We start from the raw sequence: 16,236 nt of genomic DNA on the forward strand, positions 1-16,236 counted from the left end.
CAGACAAGGGTAATGGAGAGTGTCAGCTAGGGGGAGGGTTGCAATTTTAGACTGGGTGATCAGAGAGGGCCTCACCTAGAAAGTGACATTTGGGCAAAGGGCTGAACAAGGTGAGGGAGCACAACTCATGTAGGTCTTGGGTAAGAAACTCTGAGCAGAGGGGCAAGAAGTGCAAAGGTCCTAAGGTAGGAGAGTGCCTGGGGTGTTTTAGGAATGACAATGAGGTCTTATGGCTGTCTAGGAGTGCACAGAGGAGAAGGGATTCTCCTGGTTTGTGCCTATTGCCCTGGCATAATTACTAATGGTGTCTCCCTTCCTTATTAAAAGTATCCTGCAGCTGAGCAAGGTGGTGCACACTTGTAGACCCAACTACTCAAGAGGCTGAAATGGGAAAATCGATTGAGGCCAGCCTGGGAAATGACCCTAAAAATAAAATAAAATAGGCCAGGCGCAGTGGCTCACACCTGGAATCCCAGCACTTTGGGAGGCCGAGGTGGGCAGATCACCTGAGGTTGGGAGTTAGAGACCAACCTGGCCAACATGGTGAAATCCTATCTCTAGTAAAAATACAAAAATTAGCTGAGCTTGGTGGCATATACCTATAGTCCCAGCTACTTGGGAGGCTGAGGCAGGAGAATCGCTTGAACCTGGGAGGCGGTGGTTGCAGTGAGCAGAGATTGCACCATTGCACTCCAGCCTGGGTAACAAGAATAAAATTCCATCTCAAAAAAAATAAATAAATAAAATAAAATAAAAAGAGATAACCTGGTTTGGATGAAATTACATAGTCACACCAGAGATGTAGCTAAAGAGGAGAGATGAGAAATCATGGAGGGTTCTGAGCAGAGAAGTGACATTACTTAAACGTTTTGACAGGATGTCTCTGGCCTTTTTTTTTTTTTTTTTTTTTTTTTGGTGAGCAGATTGAAGGGGTGCAAGGGGATATCAATCAGGAGGCTATTACAATAATCCAGGAGTGTGTTGCAATGACCCAAGTGTCAGTCTGTGATGGCTTAAACCAGGGAGGTAGTGAAAGAGATGGTGAGAAGTGACTGAATCCTGGATACTTTTAAAGATAAAGCCAAGAGAATGTGCTGATGAACTTGATGTGGGGTGTAAAAGAGAGAGGAATCAAGGAAGACTCCAATATTTTTGACGTGAGTAACAGAATGGGACCGGCATTAACAAAATCGTGTCCGGAAGCTGCTTTTGCAGAGCACGCACCAGCACTGAACTTTGATTGCGTGTTTGTTTGGGATGACTGCACAGGTTGCTTATGAAGCTCATAGGGGCCAAGGTACTCCCCACACCACCTCTTAGTGCTGCTGCAAAATCAGCACTGGGAGCTTCTCTCTTCGTCTGAATATCAAATGAAATACCTCTCTCCTCTGATGTCCAAATATTTTTCTCAAGTTGAAAATAACTTCCCCTCCCCTGTTGCACTTACTCATTTATTATTTTATTTTATTTTTATTTTTTGAGACAGGGTCTCATTGTCGCCCAGGCTGAAGTGCAGTGGCACAATCACAGCTCACTGCAACCTCCTCCTCCCGGGCTCAAGCAATCCTCCCACCTCAGCCTCCCGAGTAAGCAACTATATGCCAATAAATTGGAAAATCTACAAGAAATGGACAAATTCCTAGACACATACAATCTACCAAGATCGAACCAGGAAGAAATCCAAAACCTGAAGAGACCAGTAACAAGTAATGAGATCAAAGCCATAATAAAAAGTCTCCAGGTAAAGGAAAGCCCTGGACCCTCTGGCTTAACTGCTGACTTCTACTAAACATTTAAAGAAGAACTAATAAGAACTCAAACTATTTCAAAACATAGAAGAAGAGGGAATACTTCCAAACTCATTGAATATTATAGAAGTTCAGTATTACTTTGAAACAAAAAAAAAAAAAAAAAAAATTAAAAAAAAAAAAAAAAAGAAAAGAAAAGGAAACTACAGGCCAACATCCTTTTGCATGCTTGCTCTGGGTGGTGGTGATTTCCACAGTCTCTGCTTTATAGTTGTGAGTTTTGCTTTGCCTTGTTTTAAAACAAGCATAGCATTTATTATAATCGATCACTGTCTTGTTTACTTGTTTACTGTCTGTCTTCCTACTAAAGTGCAGACTCCTTGAAAATGGAACATTGTTAAATCTGCAGCACGTTATATAGAATAGGCATGCTTTAGGTAAGTATTGAAACAATGAATAAATGACATGGCAAAACCTCATCTCTTTCTCTTTTTATTTATTTTTATTTTTTTCTCCAGACGGAGTCTTGCTCTGTCACCCAGGCTGGAGTGCAATGGCGTGACCTCAGCTCACTGCAACCTCGGCCTCCTGGGTTCAAGTGATTCTCCTGCCTCAGCCTCCTGAGTAGCTGGGATTAGAGGCACATGCCACTATGCCCGGCTAATTTTTTATATTTTTAGTAGAGATGGAGTTTCACCATGTTGGCCAGGCTGATGTGTATCTCCTAACCTCAGATGATCCTCCTGCCTTGGCCTCCCAAAGTGCTGGAATTACAGGTGTGAGCTACCACGCCTGCCACAAAACCCCATCTCTACAAAAAATACAAAAATTAGCTGGGCATGGTGGCATATGGCTATAGGTATTAATGATCTTTTGTATTTCTGCAGTATCAGTTGTAATGTCTCTTTTTTCATTTCTTATTTTATTTACTTGGATCTTCTCTCTTTTTTTCTTAGTCTGGCTAATGGTTTGTCAATTTTGTTTAACTTTTCAAAAAAACCAACATTTTATTATTGATCTTTTATATTGTTTTCTTCATGTCAGTTTCATTTATTTCTGCTCTGATCTTTATTATTTCTTTTCTTCTACTAATTTTGGGTTTGGTTTGCTCTTGCTTTTCTAGTTCTTTAATATACATTTTGTTTGTTTGTTTTTTGAAATGGAGCCTCACTTTGTTGCCCCAGCTGGAGTGCAGTGGCATGATCTTGGCTCACTGTAACCTTTGCCTCTTGAGTTCAAGTGATCTCGTGCCTCAGCCTCCTGAGTAGCTGGGATTATAGGCACCCACCACTACACTCGGCTAATTTTTTTTTGTACTTTTACTAGAGACAGGGTTTCACCATGTTGGCCAGGCTGGTTTTGTACTTCTGACCTCAAGTGATCTGCCCACCTTGGCCTCCCAAAGTTCTAGAATTACCGGCATGAACCACCATTCATGACTGGCTGTATCATTAGATTGTTTATTTGAAGGTTTCCCTATTTTTGATGTAGGCACTTATAGCTATAAACTTCCCTTTTAGTACTGCTTTTGCTATATCCCATAGGTTGTGGTATGTTGTGTTTCCATTATCATTTGTTTCAAGGATTTTCAAATTTTCTTCTTAATTTCTTCACCGACCCACTGGTCATTAAGGAGCATACTGTTTAATTTCCATGTGTTTGTATAGTTTCCAAACTTCTTCTTCTTGCTGACTACAAGTTTCATTCCATTGTGGTCAGAGAAGATGCTTGGTATTATTTCAGTTTTTTGGAAGTTTTAAGACTTGTTTTGTGACCTAACATATGGTCTATCCTTGAAAATGAACTGTGATCCGTGTGCTGAGAAAAGGGATGTGCATTCTTAAGCCATTGGATGAAATATTCCATAAATATCTGTTAGATCTACTTGGTCTATAGTGCAGACTAAGTCCTATGTTTCTTTGTTAATTTTCTGTCTGGAAGATCTGTCCAATGCAGAAAGTTGGGTATTGAAGTCTCTAACTATTGGTGTCTCTCTCTCTCTTTAGCTCTAATAATATTGGCTTTATTTATCTGGGTGCTCCAGTGTTTGCTGCACATATAATTACAATTGTTATATCCTCTTATATCCTGAATTGACCTTTTGATCATTATATAGTGATCTTCTTTGTCTCTTCTTATAGTTTTTGTCTTAAAATCTATTTTGTCTGATATAAGTATAGCCACTCTTGCTCTTTTTTGATTTCCGTTGGCATGGAATATATTTTTTCACGCCTTTATTTTCAGCCTATGTATGCCTTTATAGGTAAAGTGGGTTTCTTGTAGGCAACAGATCAATGGATCTTTTTTTATTCATTCAGCCAGTTTATGTCTTTTGACTGAAGAGTTTAGACCATTTACATTCAATGTTATTATTGATAAGCAAGGATTTACTCTTGCCATTTTGTTACTTGTTTTCTGGTTGTTGTGGTTTTCTCTTACTTCTTTTTTTTTCTTGTCTTCCTTTAGTGAAAGTGATTTATTACCTTTTGATATGCTTTAGTTTCTTGCTTTTGCATGTGTTTGTATCCATTATATGGTTTTTGGTTTGAGGTTACCATGAGGTTTGCAAATACTATCTTATAACCCATTATTTTAACCTGATAACACATTAACACTGCATCAACAAACAAATGAACAAAAAGAAAGAAAGAAAACTAATAAAAACTCTATGCCTTAACTTCATCTCCCTGCTTTTTAATTTTTTGTTGTTTCTGTTCGTATTTTATTGTACTAAGTCTTGAAAAGTTGTTATTATTTTTGATTGGTTCATTGTTTAGTCTTTCTACTTATGATAAAAGTAGGTCACACATTACAGTTACAGAGTTATAATAGTCTGTGTTTTTCTGTGTATTTACTATCACCAGTCAGTTTTGTACCTTCTGGTGATTATGTATTGCTCATTAATGTTCTTTTCTTTCTGATTGAAGTACTCCCTTTAGCAATTCTGGTAGGACAGAAATGCTGGTGTTGATAAAATCCTTCAACTTTTGTTTGTCTGGGAAAGTCTTTATTTCTCATTCATGTTTGAAGTATATTTTCACCAGATATACTATTCTAGGGTAAAAGTTTTTTTTTTTTGTTTTTTTTTTTCCTTCAGCACTTTAAATATGTCATGCCACTCTCTCCTTGCCTTTAAGGTTTCCACTGAAAAGTCTGCTGCCTGACATGTTTGAGCTCCATCATGCTTTTTTTTTTTTTTTTTCTTTCTCTCTTGTTGCTTTTAGGATCCTTTATGCTAGATCTTTGGGAGTCTGATTATTAAATGCCTTAAGGTAGTCTTGTTTAGGTTAAATCTGCTTGGTGTTCTATAAACTTCTTGTACTTGGATATTGATAACTTTCTCTAGGTTTAGGAAGTTCTCTATTATCCTTTTGAATAAACTTTCTACCCCTATCTCTTTCTCTACTTCCTCTTTAAGATCAATAACTTAGATTTGCCTTTTTGAGGTTATTTTCTAGATCGTGTAGGTGTGCTTCATTATTTTTTATTCCTTTTTTTTTGGTCTCCTCTGACTGTATATTTTCAAACAGCCTGTCTTTAAGCTCACTAATTCTTTCTTCTGGTTGATCAATTCTATTATTAAAAGACTCTGATGCATTCTTCAGTATGGCAATTGCATTTTTCAGCTCCAGAATTTCTGACTGATTCTTTTTCATGATTTCAATATCTTTGTTAAATTTATCTGATGAATTCCTTCTCTCTGTTATCTTGAATTTCTATGAGTTTCCTCAAAACAGCTATTTTCAGTTCTCTGACTGAAAGATCACATATCTCTGTATCTCCAGGATTGGTCCCTGTGCCTTATTTAGTTCATTTGGTGAGGCCATGTTTTCACGGATGGTGTTGATGCTAGTAAATGCTCTTCAGTTTCTGGGCATTGAAGAGTTAAGTATTTATTGTAGTCTTCACTGTCTGGGCTTGTTTGTACCCATCCTTCTTGGGAAGGCTTTCCAGATATTTGAAAGGGCTTGGGTGTTATGATCTAAGCTGTATCTGCTTTAGGGCACAACCGAAGCCCAGCAACACTGTGGTTGGTGCAGACTGACAGAGGTACCACCTTGATTGTCTTGGAGACAATTAATCTGGGAGAATTCTCTCTGGATTACCAGACAGAGACTCTTGTTCTCTTCCCTTACTTTCTCCCAAACAGAGTCTCTCTCTTTGTCTGTTCTGAGCCACATGAAACTGGGGGTGGAGTGATACAAGCACCCTTGTGGCCACCATCACTATGACTGCACTGGGTCACACCTGAAGCCAGCATAGCACTGGGTCTTGCTCGAGGCCTCCTGTAACCACTCCCTGGCTACTGCCTGTGTTCGCTCAAGGCCCTGGGGCTCTGTAATCAGCAGGTGGCAAAGCCATTCAGGTCTGTATTTTTCCCTTTAATGTGGAGAGATCCCCCAGGCCCTGTGCGAGTCCAGAGGTGCCATCTGTCTGAGAGCCAGGGACTAGAGTACAAAACCTAAGAAGTCTGCCTGGTGTTCTATTGTGCTGTAGCTGAGCTGGCGCTCGAACCACAAGACATAGTCCTTTTCACTCTTCCTTCCCCTTTCCAAAGGCAGAGGAGCCTCACCCTATGGCCACTGCTACCTCAGGCCCGCACTGAGTAATGCCAGATTACTGCCGATGTTCCCTTAAGTCCTGAGGGCCCTTCAGTCAGCTTGTGGTGCATGCTGCCTGGCTTGGGACTCACCCTTCAGGGCAGTGGTCTACCCTCTGGCCCAGGACAGGTCCAGAAATGCCATCCGAGAGCCAAGTCCTGGAATCAGGGACCCCAAGAGCCTACTTGGTGCTCTACCCTTGTGGCTGAGCTGGTAACTAAAGTCAGCAGGTCTCAGAGTCTCACCTAAGGCCCTTGATGTAGCATCTGGGTATCACTGGTGTTTATTCAGGGCCCCAGGGCTCTTCAGTGAGCAGGTGATGAATGCTGCCAGGACTGGGTCCTTTCCTTCAAGGCAGTGGTTTCCCTTCTGGCCCAGGGTATGTCTAGAAATGCCCAGGAGCTAGGGCCTGGAAAGGCAGCATCATAACTCTGACCCATGCCCTGTTCTTCTGTGGCTGAGTTGGTATCTAAGATGTAAGACAAAGTCCTCTCCACTATTCCCTCTCCTCACCTCAAGCAAAAGGAAGGGATCTCTTCTGGAGCCACAAGCTGTGTATCTTGGTTAGGAGAGGGGTGATGCCAAGTACTGCCTTAGCCACCCCACCTGGTGTCTCAGTATGTCTCCTGCTCCCCCCAGTCCACTGTCTCTGGGTCCAATTCAGTACTAGGAGTCTCCTAGGAGTTGTAGTCCTTGTGGCCTAGACTGCCTTTCAAGTTTATTTAAAGCCCCAGAGCACTTTAGCCCATGGTGGCAAGGCTTGTGGGAACTAGAGTTCTGACCTCTGGGATTGGTGATTCCCCTCTGGCTAGGGCTGGTTTAAATCCTCCCTCTGTGGTCGGGTGTCAACTTAGTTTGATCTGGTTTTCCTTTCTGCTATAACAAAGGCAGCACTTAGTCAATGCCTCACAATTACTGGGTTCTCCCTTCCCCAGAGCCCAGAGATACTCTGGGCACCATGGGCCCCTGCTGGGGGTGGGGGAGGGGTGGCGTGGGTGATTCAAGACTGTTTTTTCTTTTACCTCTTTGGTGCCTCTTTCAGCCATACGAAGTTAAAATCAGGTACTGTGAGTGCCCACGTTTTTTGATTCTTATGAAGGTGCTTTTTTTTATGTACATAATTGTTAATTTGGTGTCCTTGGAGTGGGGGTTGGGGGACAGGACAGATCAGTGGTGCTTTCTACCATCTTGCTCTACCTTCTCCCTATTTTACATTTTGATAACCACCATTCAGTAGCCTCTCTTGGGCCCTACAATGCAGTGAAGAGCTTTGATGCACAAATGTTTGCATCCTGGATCCATCCTTTACTATGCATTTGATCTTTAACAAGTTATTTAATGTCTCTGAGCCTGTTTCTTTATCTGAAAATGGAGACAGTGACACATCACAGGGTCATTGTAAGGATTAAATGAGATAACCTCATGTAAAATCCTTAGTAAGCACTCAATGAAGGAAAGGAGGAAGGATTTTCTATGTTCCTTGACTCATTAGCAAACCCCAGAAGTTAAATAAACAGTCAGTTAAATGGGGGGAAGAAAGTTGTGTGTGTGTGCATATGTGTGTATTAAATAATGAGTTCCAAACCACTTAAAAAATTTTTAATATCACCACCACTCAGACTTAAAACTAACATGTAGTAGTCTTTAGTGTTGCCAATAATTACTAATGAGTCTCCCTAGCTTGGTTTTGTTGGTTACATCAATGTTGCTAAATTTAGTTTTTCCTTCCAAGATTTAACTTTAGCCAGATTGGTCTAAGTAATAAAATTAACCCTATCGTCTTACACAGTAGGGACTTATCTTTAGAGAATAAGTGTAAACTTTTCTTAATAACAGAGAAGATAACCTTAAACTTCCAGGATGGGTGGGGTGATTGATAGCAGAGCAGGGTGGGAGAGAAGTGTTTCCAGAGAGGATGATCACATTGCCAACGGATCAGTGGAAGTCCTTTGGCTTGCTGATGAAACAGAGAGCTCAGGGTGGAAATGGCAACCCATCCTCTGGCAAAGTAGACTGTGGACCCCTGCACAGGCTATGAGTGTCCTATCGCCCAACAGGGACTCTGTAGGCTATGGGATCTGGGTGTGGACCACCAGCCTTTCCTCCATCTGAGTGGACTTGTGTTCATGAAGTATCTTCTGGAAGTCCAGCAGATAGAAAGTAACATACAGAAAGAGCAGACCAGGACTTGAGAATTGGGGGGCACAGGGAAGATGAAGGATGAAAATAAGCAGGACAGGGCTTTTTCAAATATTCTCTTAACACCGAGGCTGAAACAGGCATAGATCATTCCCATAAACCACAGAGAGTTTCATGAGAAACTCTCCTCTCCCCACCTTTTGGGACTATAGATCTTCAACATCTATTTAGTTATCTAGGTGCATTCTCTCAATGTTAGTAATTCTGCGGGGAGGGGAGAGAGCAGTCACCACCAGAAAGATAGAGGCGATGTCTCAGGTTGGCTTGCCTCTGGCTGCCGGCCAAGGTCAGACACGAGCATAAGTGCTGTCATATCCAGGCAGCAGGACCGAATGGAAGGAGGTTCAGACTCAGTCTTTCAAGTTCTACTCAAAGCCCAACTCAAGTGATACCACCTGTGGAAAGTCTTCCTTTGTGCTCCAGAGCAGGTAGTGTCCTTTGCCCTTAGATGGACGTATGATGGTATTTACTTAGTTGATTACCTGTTACTCTTCCCCAATGGACAGTAGACTGGCTGCTTGACAGCGGGGATTCTTTTCTCATGAATCAGTGTATCCTTTTTAGAATGATGTATCAGGTATCTTTTGCTGCATAAAACTTCCCACTCTTTATGTATTAAAATTACAAACATCTTTATTATTTATCACAGTTCTGTGGATTATCTGTACAATTCTTATGGTCTGTGTCAGCCTGACTGGGGTTGGATATAGTCTAGGATGGCTTTACTCATGTGTCTGAAAGTTGGCAGGCTGGTTGATCTGTGAACAGAGCTCAACTGGGATGATTCATTTATGTTCCACGTGGTCTCTGATCCTCCGGTAGGCTAGCCCAGGATGCTTTACTTGGTGGTCTCAACTCTACAGAGCATGCATGTAAGTTCTGATGCATAGGTTATTAACAAACCTCTGACTGCATCACATTTACTAATGTTCCATTGGTCAAAGCAAGTTACAAGGCCAAGATCAAATTTAAAGGGGAGAGGCCAGGCACGGTAGCTCACACTTGTTATCTCAGCACTTTGGGAGGCTGAGGCGGGTGGATCACCTGAGGTCAGGAGTTTGAGACCAGCCTGGCCAACATGGTAAAACCCCACCTCTGCGAAAAATACAAAAATTAGCCGGGTATAGTGGCAGGTGCCTGTAATCCCAGCTACTTGGGAGGCTGAGGCAGAAGAATTGCTTGAACCCGGGAGGTGGAGATTGCAGTCAGCCGAGATTGTGCCACTGCACTCCAGCCTGGGCAACAGAGCGAGACTCCATCTCAGAAAAACAAACAAACAAAAACAAAACAAAACAAAACCCCACAGATAAACAAACAAAAAAATTTAAGGGATACAGATATAGACTTCATCTTTTCATAGGAGCAGCTGCAAAGTCACATTATCAACAGGAATTTATGGTCATTTTTACAATATTCTACAAAATCTTGTTTGGCGCACAGTAGGTAATCAAGAATGCATGTTGCAAGAATTAGGAGGTAAAGTCTATTCAAATAATTTTCATGTTCACCCCTCATCCCTCCCCATTGGCACATCTACTTCCATGCCTCCTATTCATTGTTGGGATCTTTGAGTTGGGAGGAAATGTTATCTAATGGTTTGAAATGTTTGTTGCCCCTGATTCAGTATGCATGGGTCCTTTCTATCTGAGAGTTTCACACTGGTCATCTTGGCCCTACCCATCTCAACACGAGCCGTGCACAACTTTCTGACTTGTGGATTATGTACCCACCCTTAGTGTTTGCTTTTTGAACAGACCCAGAAAAGGGAAAACTGGTTGTCTGCCAAAGCGTGGACAGTATCAGCTGGCTGCACCTCCTTCGGCCAGTTGCTGCCACTTGGGGCCCTCTGGTGGCTTCTTCTTGCATAGCTCCAGGTTAGGTATGAAATTCACTGTCCGAATTGTCTTAAGCTTGGCTAGAGTCCAGAGCCTTCCAAGGTAAAGCTCACAATGTGGTGGAATGCCAGAGATATGAAAAGAAGAAGTAATAAACAAAACAAAATTAAAAAAAACCAACACCATTTAGAGCTTGTAGCTTTCTTGTTTCACCATGACTTTGCCCAGAGAAAAGGCAAAGCAGTGACATAAAGATAATGCATATAAAAGAGATCCGGCTGGGTGAGGAGGCTCACGCTTGTAATTCCAGCATTTTCGGAGGCCAAGGCGGGTGGATCACCTGAGGTTGAGAGTTCGAGACCAGCCTGACCAATATGGAGAAACCCCATCTGTACTAAAAATACAAAATTAGCCAGGCGTGCTGGCCCATGCCTGTAATCCCAGCTACTCGGGAGGCTGAGGCAGGAGAATTGCTTGAACCCAGGAGGTGGAAGTTGTGGTGAGCTGAGATTGTGCCATTGCACTCCAGCCTGGGCAACAAGAGTGAAACTCCATCTCAAAAAAACAAAACAAAACAAAAAAACAGAGATCCATATCACTAAAAATTGGGTGCTGGTGGGCAAGGAGCAGTGCCAGGCTCACCGAAGAAAAGTGGTGGAGTTGGAAAACAGGGGAGAGTCTCCTGACTTGAGCAGCTCGTCCAGGGCCTGGTAGGTCCCCACCACAAAGCCCACGAAGCCCAGGATGCTGATCAGGGCGTCCTTGAAGATGATGAGGGGGCTCATGCCCTCTGAGTAGAAGGTGCTGACCTCCAGGAGTGGTGGGATGATGAGGGCCAGGGCGCTGCTGCTCACGGAGCCCACCAGGGAGATGACCAGGTCCAGGCGGGGGATGAGGACAGCCAGGAGGCCTGCAGGGAGGGGATAGGGGACAGATAGAGAATTCCAGGCTTAGCCAAGCTTTGAAAGTTTGTTCTTAAAGTCCTCTTCTTGGCCGGGCACAGTGGCTCACACCTGTAATCCCAGCGCTTTGGGAGGCCGAGATGGGTCGATCATTGAAGGCTGGGAGTTCAAGACCAGTCTGTTGCACATAGTGAAATCCTGTCTCTACTAAAAATATAAAAATTAGCCGGGTATGGTAGTAGGAGCCTATAATCTTAGCTACTCAGGAGGCTGAGGCAGGAGAATCGCTTGAACCTGGGAGGTAGAGGTTGCCGTGAGCCAAGATTGCACCACTGCACTCCAGCCTGGGTGACAAAGTGAGGTCCTGTCTCATTGAAGAAAAAAAAAAGAAAAAAATATCCTCTTCTTAAAAAATAAACCAGTTGTTTCGCAGAAATTCAATTACAGAAAGAAAAGTTGAAAGTCCTCCAATATCCCTAATTATGTTCCCTAGAAGTTACGCATTAAAAATTCAGCCAGACAGAGTGGCACATTCCTATAGCCCCAGCTATTTGAGAGGCTGAGGCAAGAGGATCCGAAAGTTCAAGGACAGACTGGGTAACATAGTGAGACCCCATCTCAAAACAACAACCACCACCACAACAAAATTTGGAGTGTCTCTAATTGTATTCATTCATATTCTTCATTCATATTGTTGGGAGGAAATGTACTCATTCAAAAACTTTTCCCCTACCAACTTAGAGTCAGTGGTTGGGGGCCTGTGAATGTAACTGACAGTAGGTAAGATTAACGAGAGAAAAGACAAAGTGTGTTTATAAGCTCCAGAGCCTTGAGATGAATTGGCTTCCAGAACAGCCAAAGATACCCCCTTAATACGGGGAGAAGGAGGGAGGAGGAGGGGCTTTTATGGAAGAACAAATGGAAGATATGACAGTTTCAGATAAAATGTGTTAAACAGTTAGTAATTCCAATGATAATGCTAAGTTTCTTTTCTGGCTCTAAACTTCCCAAAGAAGGGATTTATGGCAGCTGTATTTTTCAGGAGGTCCTGCTTACATCAGCAAAAGAAGATTAGATAAAGTTTCTTTCTGCAGCTTCTTTTTGTTCAGATGTTTTTCGCTTAAAATAATCTTTATGCTACCGAGGTGCATTTTGGAGCTTACATATCCAATAAAACTTAAGCTCTTATTTAATAAATAACACTAAATAACAGTGCTGGGAACCGTTCAAGCTGTTTGGAATATATCAATGTACAAACTATCAAGGTTTGTATTATGAAAATTTGTATCAATGTACAAATTTTTTTAGAAGTCTTGTCTTTTTTTAAATGCCTAGCATTTTAATGAATAAAAAATAATATAAATAAATAAAATAAATAAATAATTTTTAAAATGCCGAGCATTTTAATAAATAATTAACATGAGTATGAAAACCTCTTACTTGCAAACAATTAGAATATTTATATACAAAGAGATCTTCAGTTGGAAGAAAATCCACAAGGTGTCTTTAAAGAAGTGTCTTCTCCAGGTTTTGCACACATGTCAGATAAACACCTAACAAAGAAACATGAAGAGCTAAAAATTCTGAAACTGTGTTTTTTTAGCAGGATGTTTTACAGACATGGGCTTTTACATTTTTTATTATATTTGATGAAAAATGTTCCTGGTCATCAAGAAGTCCCAGGAGCCGTGAGCAGGCCTCCTTTGGAGGAGGACTGTGGTAGAACAGAACAGGTCTGGAAGGCAGGAGTCGGATTCTTTCTTGCATGGCCTTGCCCAAGTCCCACCCCTTCCTCAGCTTGTTTCCTCAGCTGCAAAATGGAGATGAAGGCTACTATCCTTTTAGGTATTGTGATTCATTCTGCATAGGACATAAAAGTCTTCAATGAGATTTTTCATGTAAAGCATTCCGAAAAGTTATCTTTGCTATTACTTCAAGTTATTTACTCATACATGCTAATTGATAATGCATGAAGTGTAGTGTAAGCTTCAGTGATTGTTATCTTTATACTGTGGGACAAATTCCTTGATCTATCTGGAATCTCTAAGATACTGGATGGTTCCTGCCTTCAAGGTCAAACTAAGAATGAATCACTTCAAAAGAAGAAAATCAGTGTCAAATAAATGCTGTGGGCTGGCCTAGAAAAGCAAGAATCAAGGGCCACCTCAGCCAGTCAGTCTCAGGGGATCCAGCAGCTGCTGCAGGCCAAGACACAGCCACTGAGAAGGTGTCCAAGTCTGAGCAAAAGACATAGAGGCTGAAGCAGGCCAAGGGGGCAGCTGAGGCTGAAACTGAACAGCACCGCCTGAAGAGAGAGAAAGAGTTCAAGACCAAGGAAGCTGCAGCCCTGGAATCTCACAGTGGCCGTGGCACTCAAGTGGCACAAGAGGCTCAGAAGAAGAGGACCAGCCTCCAGAACTACTTCCAGCAGAACGGGGGTGAAGGCTTGGCTAGCCTCTTGGCTTTTGTCTGTGACACTTGGACAGAAATCCATGAAAACTACTGCATAAATGAAGAAGAGTGGGAGAAAGAAGCGCCTGTACCATGGATTGGCATTTTAGATGCCCTTGAAGAATATGAAGCTCGAGTTATATTCTTATGAAAAGGTATTACATGATTTCTGCATATTAAGTAGCAAGTCCCTTCACTTCTCAGAGAATATAAAATCTAGCTTCTTTGTACAGACTTAGAACTTATCTATAGATTTTCTTTTTACATCGTATTTCCTAGAAATTTAATGGGTATATGTCATCTGTTTTCCCATGCCTTTTAGCTCGCGTAACAAATATATCAATGTATCAATGTTGACTTTTTCTTTCTTTTATCTAGTAAAAAAAAGGTTATTTGAAGAAAGAAAGAGATTAATCACTTTTTTCCCTGTAGCGTTTTCTTGAATGTCAGGATTCTAACTATGAAAAAGTAGTAAATAGTTATTTGTAATCTGTGTGAAGCAGCAGCTACCCTTAAATTAGTCCATTCCTGCTAATGGTTAGAATAATGAATACTAGTATAACTGTTTGGGCTGCTTTTAGTTTCTCTTAATTAAAATTACTAGATGGTAGAATTCAAGAACTTGTTACATGTTATTACTCGGTGTACTGATAATCATCTAAAAGTAACACTTTGTCATGCAAAAAAAAAAAAAAAAAAAAGAAATAATTTCCTAAATGTCCATGGACAGATGAATGGATACAGAAAATGTGGTTTGTACATACAGTGGAATACAATTCGGCCTTAAAAAAGAAGACACTTTTGCAATTACAATCAAAAGGCATCTTAGGGACAGCTGGGCCACCTCTACTCTGTATAGGAATCTCTAGCCATCTCCTTTGGCCTCTGGTGGAATACTTGCAGATTGGGGTACTCCGGGTCATGGGGGCTGCTGTGAGCCAGGGAGTGGGAATGACCTCAGCCAACAGGGAAGCACAGGACCGTCCAGGGGCCAAGGAGCCCCAGCTGATTGTTGCCGATGGGGAATGTGATCCCAGGCTTGCCCAAACATTTTATAGTAGCCCCACCAAAAAATTTTAAAAATCTGCATTTGTATGGAAGATTGCCCACATTTTAAATGTTGGCCCACATTTATACAACATTGTGAGGTTCAAACAACACCTGTTGCCAAATTAGAGTCCCATTTTCAATGTCTGCCCTGGAGGTAAAGGGCACTGGTTCTAGACTTATATGACTTGAATTCAAATCCTACTTCTGACACTTTCTGGCCAATTATTAATCACTCACTGCCTCAGTTTTCTCTTTCATAAAGTAGGGTTTATCATAGTTCTACCTCATGAGAATTGTTGTGAGGACTGAATAAAATATTATGAAATTTAGACTAGAAAGGGCTGAACACAGTGCCTGGCACACAGTAAGTGTTCAATACATGTCAGTTCTTACGATTTATTTATTAATGTATTTATTTGAGACAGGCTCTGACTCTGTTGTCCAGGCTGGAGTGCAGTAGTTCAATCTCAGTTCACTGCAGCCTCGACCTCCTGGGCTCAAGAAATCCTCCCACCCCAGCCTCCCAAGTAGCTGGGACTATAGACATGGGCCACCATGCCTGGCTTCTTTTTTTCTTTTTTTTTTGTAGAGATGGGGTTTCACCATGTTGCCCAGGCTGGTCTCAAAATTCCTGAACTCAAGCAATCTGCCTGCCTTGGCCTCTCGAAGTGCTGGGATCACAGGCATGTGCCAGAGTGCACAGCAAGTTCTTACAATTATTGTTTGATAAGCTGTGTCAATCCTTTCGGCTGAACACCAGCAAATCTGTCTAATTAGGTACATGTAAGAATGGGGTTGTCCTTGAGGCTTAGATGAGTGAATACTTGTAAAGCTTTAGAATGGTCCCTGGAATACAGTAAGTGTTCAGTAAATGCTGATTGTCATGACTGCCCTCTACCATCTGGCTAATTCTTTTTTTTTTTTTTTTTTTAAGATGAATCTTGCTCGTCGCCCAGGCTGGAGTGGCACGATCTCGGCTCACTGCAACCTCTGCCCCCCATGTTCAAGTGATTCTCCTGTCTTGGTCTCCCGAATAGCTGGGATTACAGGCACATGCCACCACGTCTGGCTAATTGTTGTATTTTTAGTAGAGACAGGGTTTCCCCATTTTGGCCAGGCTGGTCTGGAACTCCTGACCTCAGGTGATCCACCCGCCTCGGCCTCCCAAAGTGCCAGGATTACAGGTGTGAGCCAGTGCATCTGGCCCATTCTGGCTGATTCTTGATAGCCCTCAGAAAAGATCAGCAGGAACACTGCACTCTCCTTTCTACTCACATGTCAGGCAGACCATGGCGAGGCGAATGGACAGATCCAGAGGCAGTGCCCAGCGTGTTGACACCCGGGAGATGGCAAAGGGGATGATGATTTCCGCAGGGACATAGAACTGCAGGGCATAGGTGCACAGGATGCCGGCAATGTAGAGAAGCTTGACAGACTGGTACAGCCTGCA

The 16,236-nt window shown here is 42.1% G+C and overlaps 1 protein-coding gene across 1 annotated transcript in view; it reads right to left on the reverse strand.

Annotated features, from left to right (window-relative positions):
* Positions 1-9,161: 9,161 nt before the first annotated feature.
* The window catches only part of SLC36A2 (solute carrier family 36 member 2), a 33,871-nt gene continuing 26,796 nt past the window's right edge, over positions 9,162-16,236 (reverse strand). The window contains exons 9-10 of the mRNA XM_025388367.1: positions 16,062-16,231; positions 9,162-11,293 (exon numbers count right to left, since the gene is read on the reverse strand). Of these exons, the coding sequence (XP_025244152.1) occupies positions 11,022-11,293; positions 16,062-16,231 (442 nt within the window). The 3' untranslated portion in view covers positions 9,162-11,021. The remainder of the gene's footprint in view (positions 11,294-16,061; positions 16,232-16,236) is intronic.

Source organism: Theropithecus gelada, chromosome 6 (assembly GCF_003255815.1).
Source record: "Theropithecus gelada isolate Dixy chromosome 6, Tgel_1.0, whole genome shotgun sequence".
In the NCBI taxonomy this organism is placed as follows: domain Eukaryota; kingdom Metazoa; phylum Chordata; class Mammalia; order Primates; family Cercopithecidae; genus Theropithecus; species Theropithecus gelada.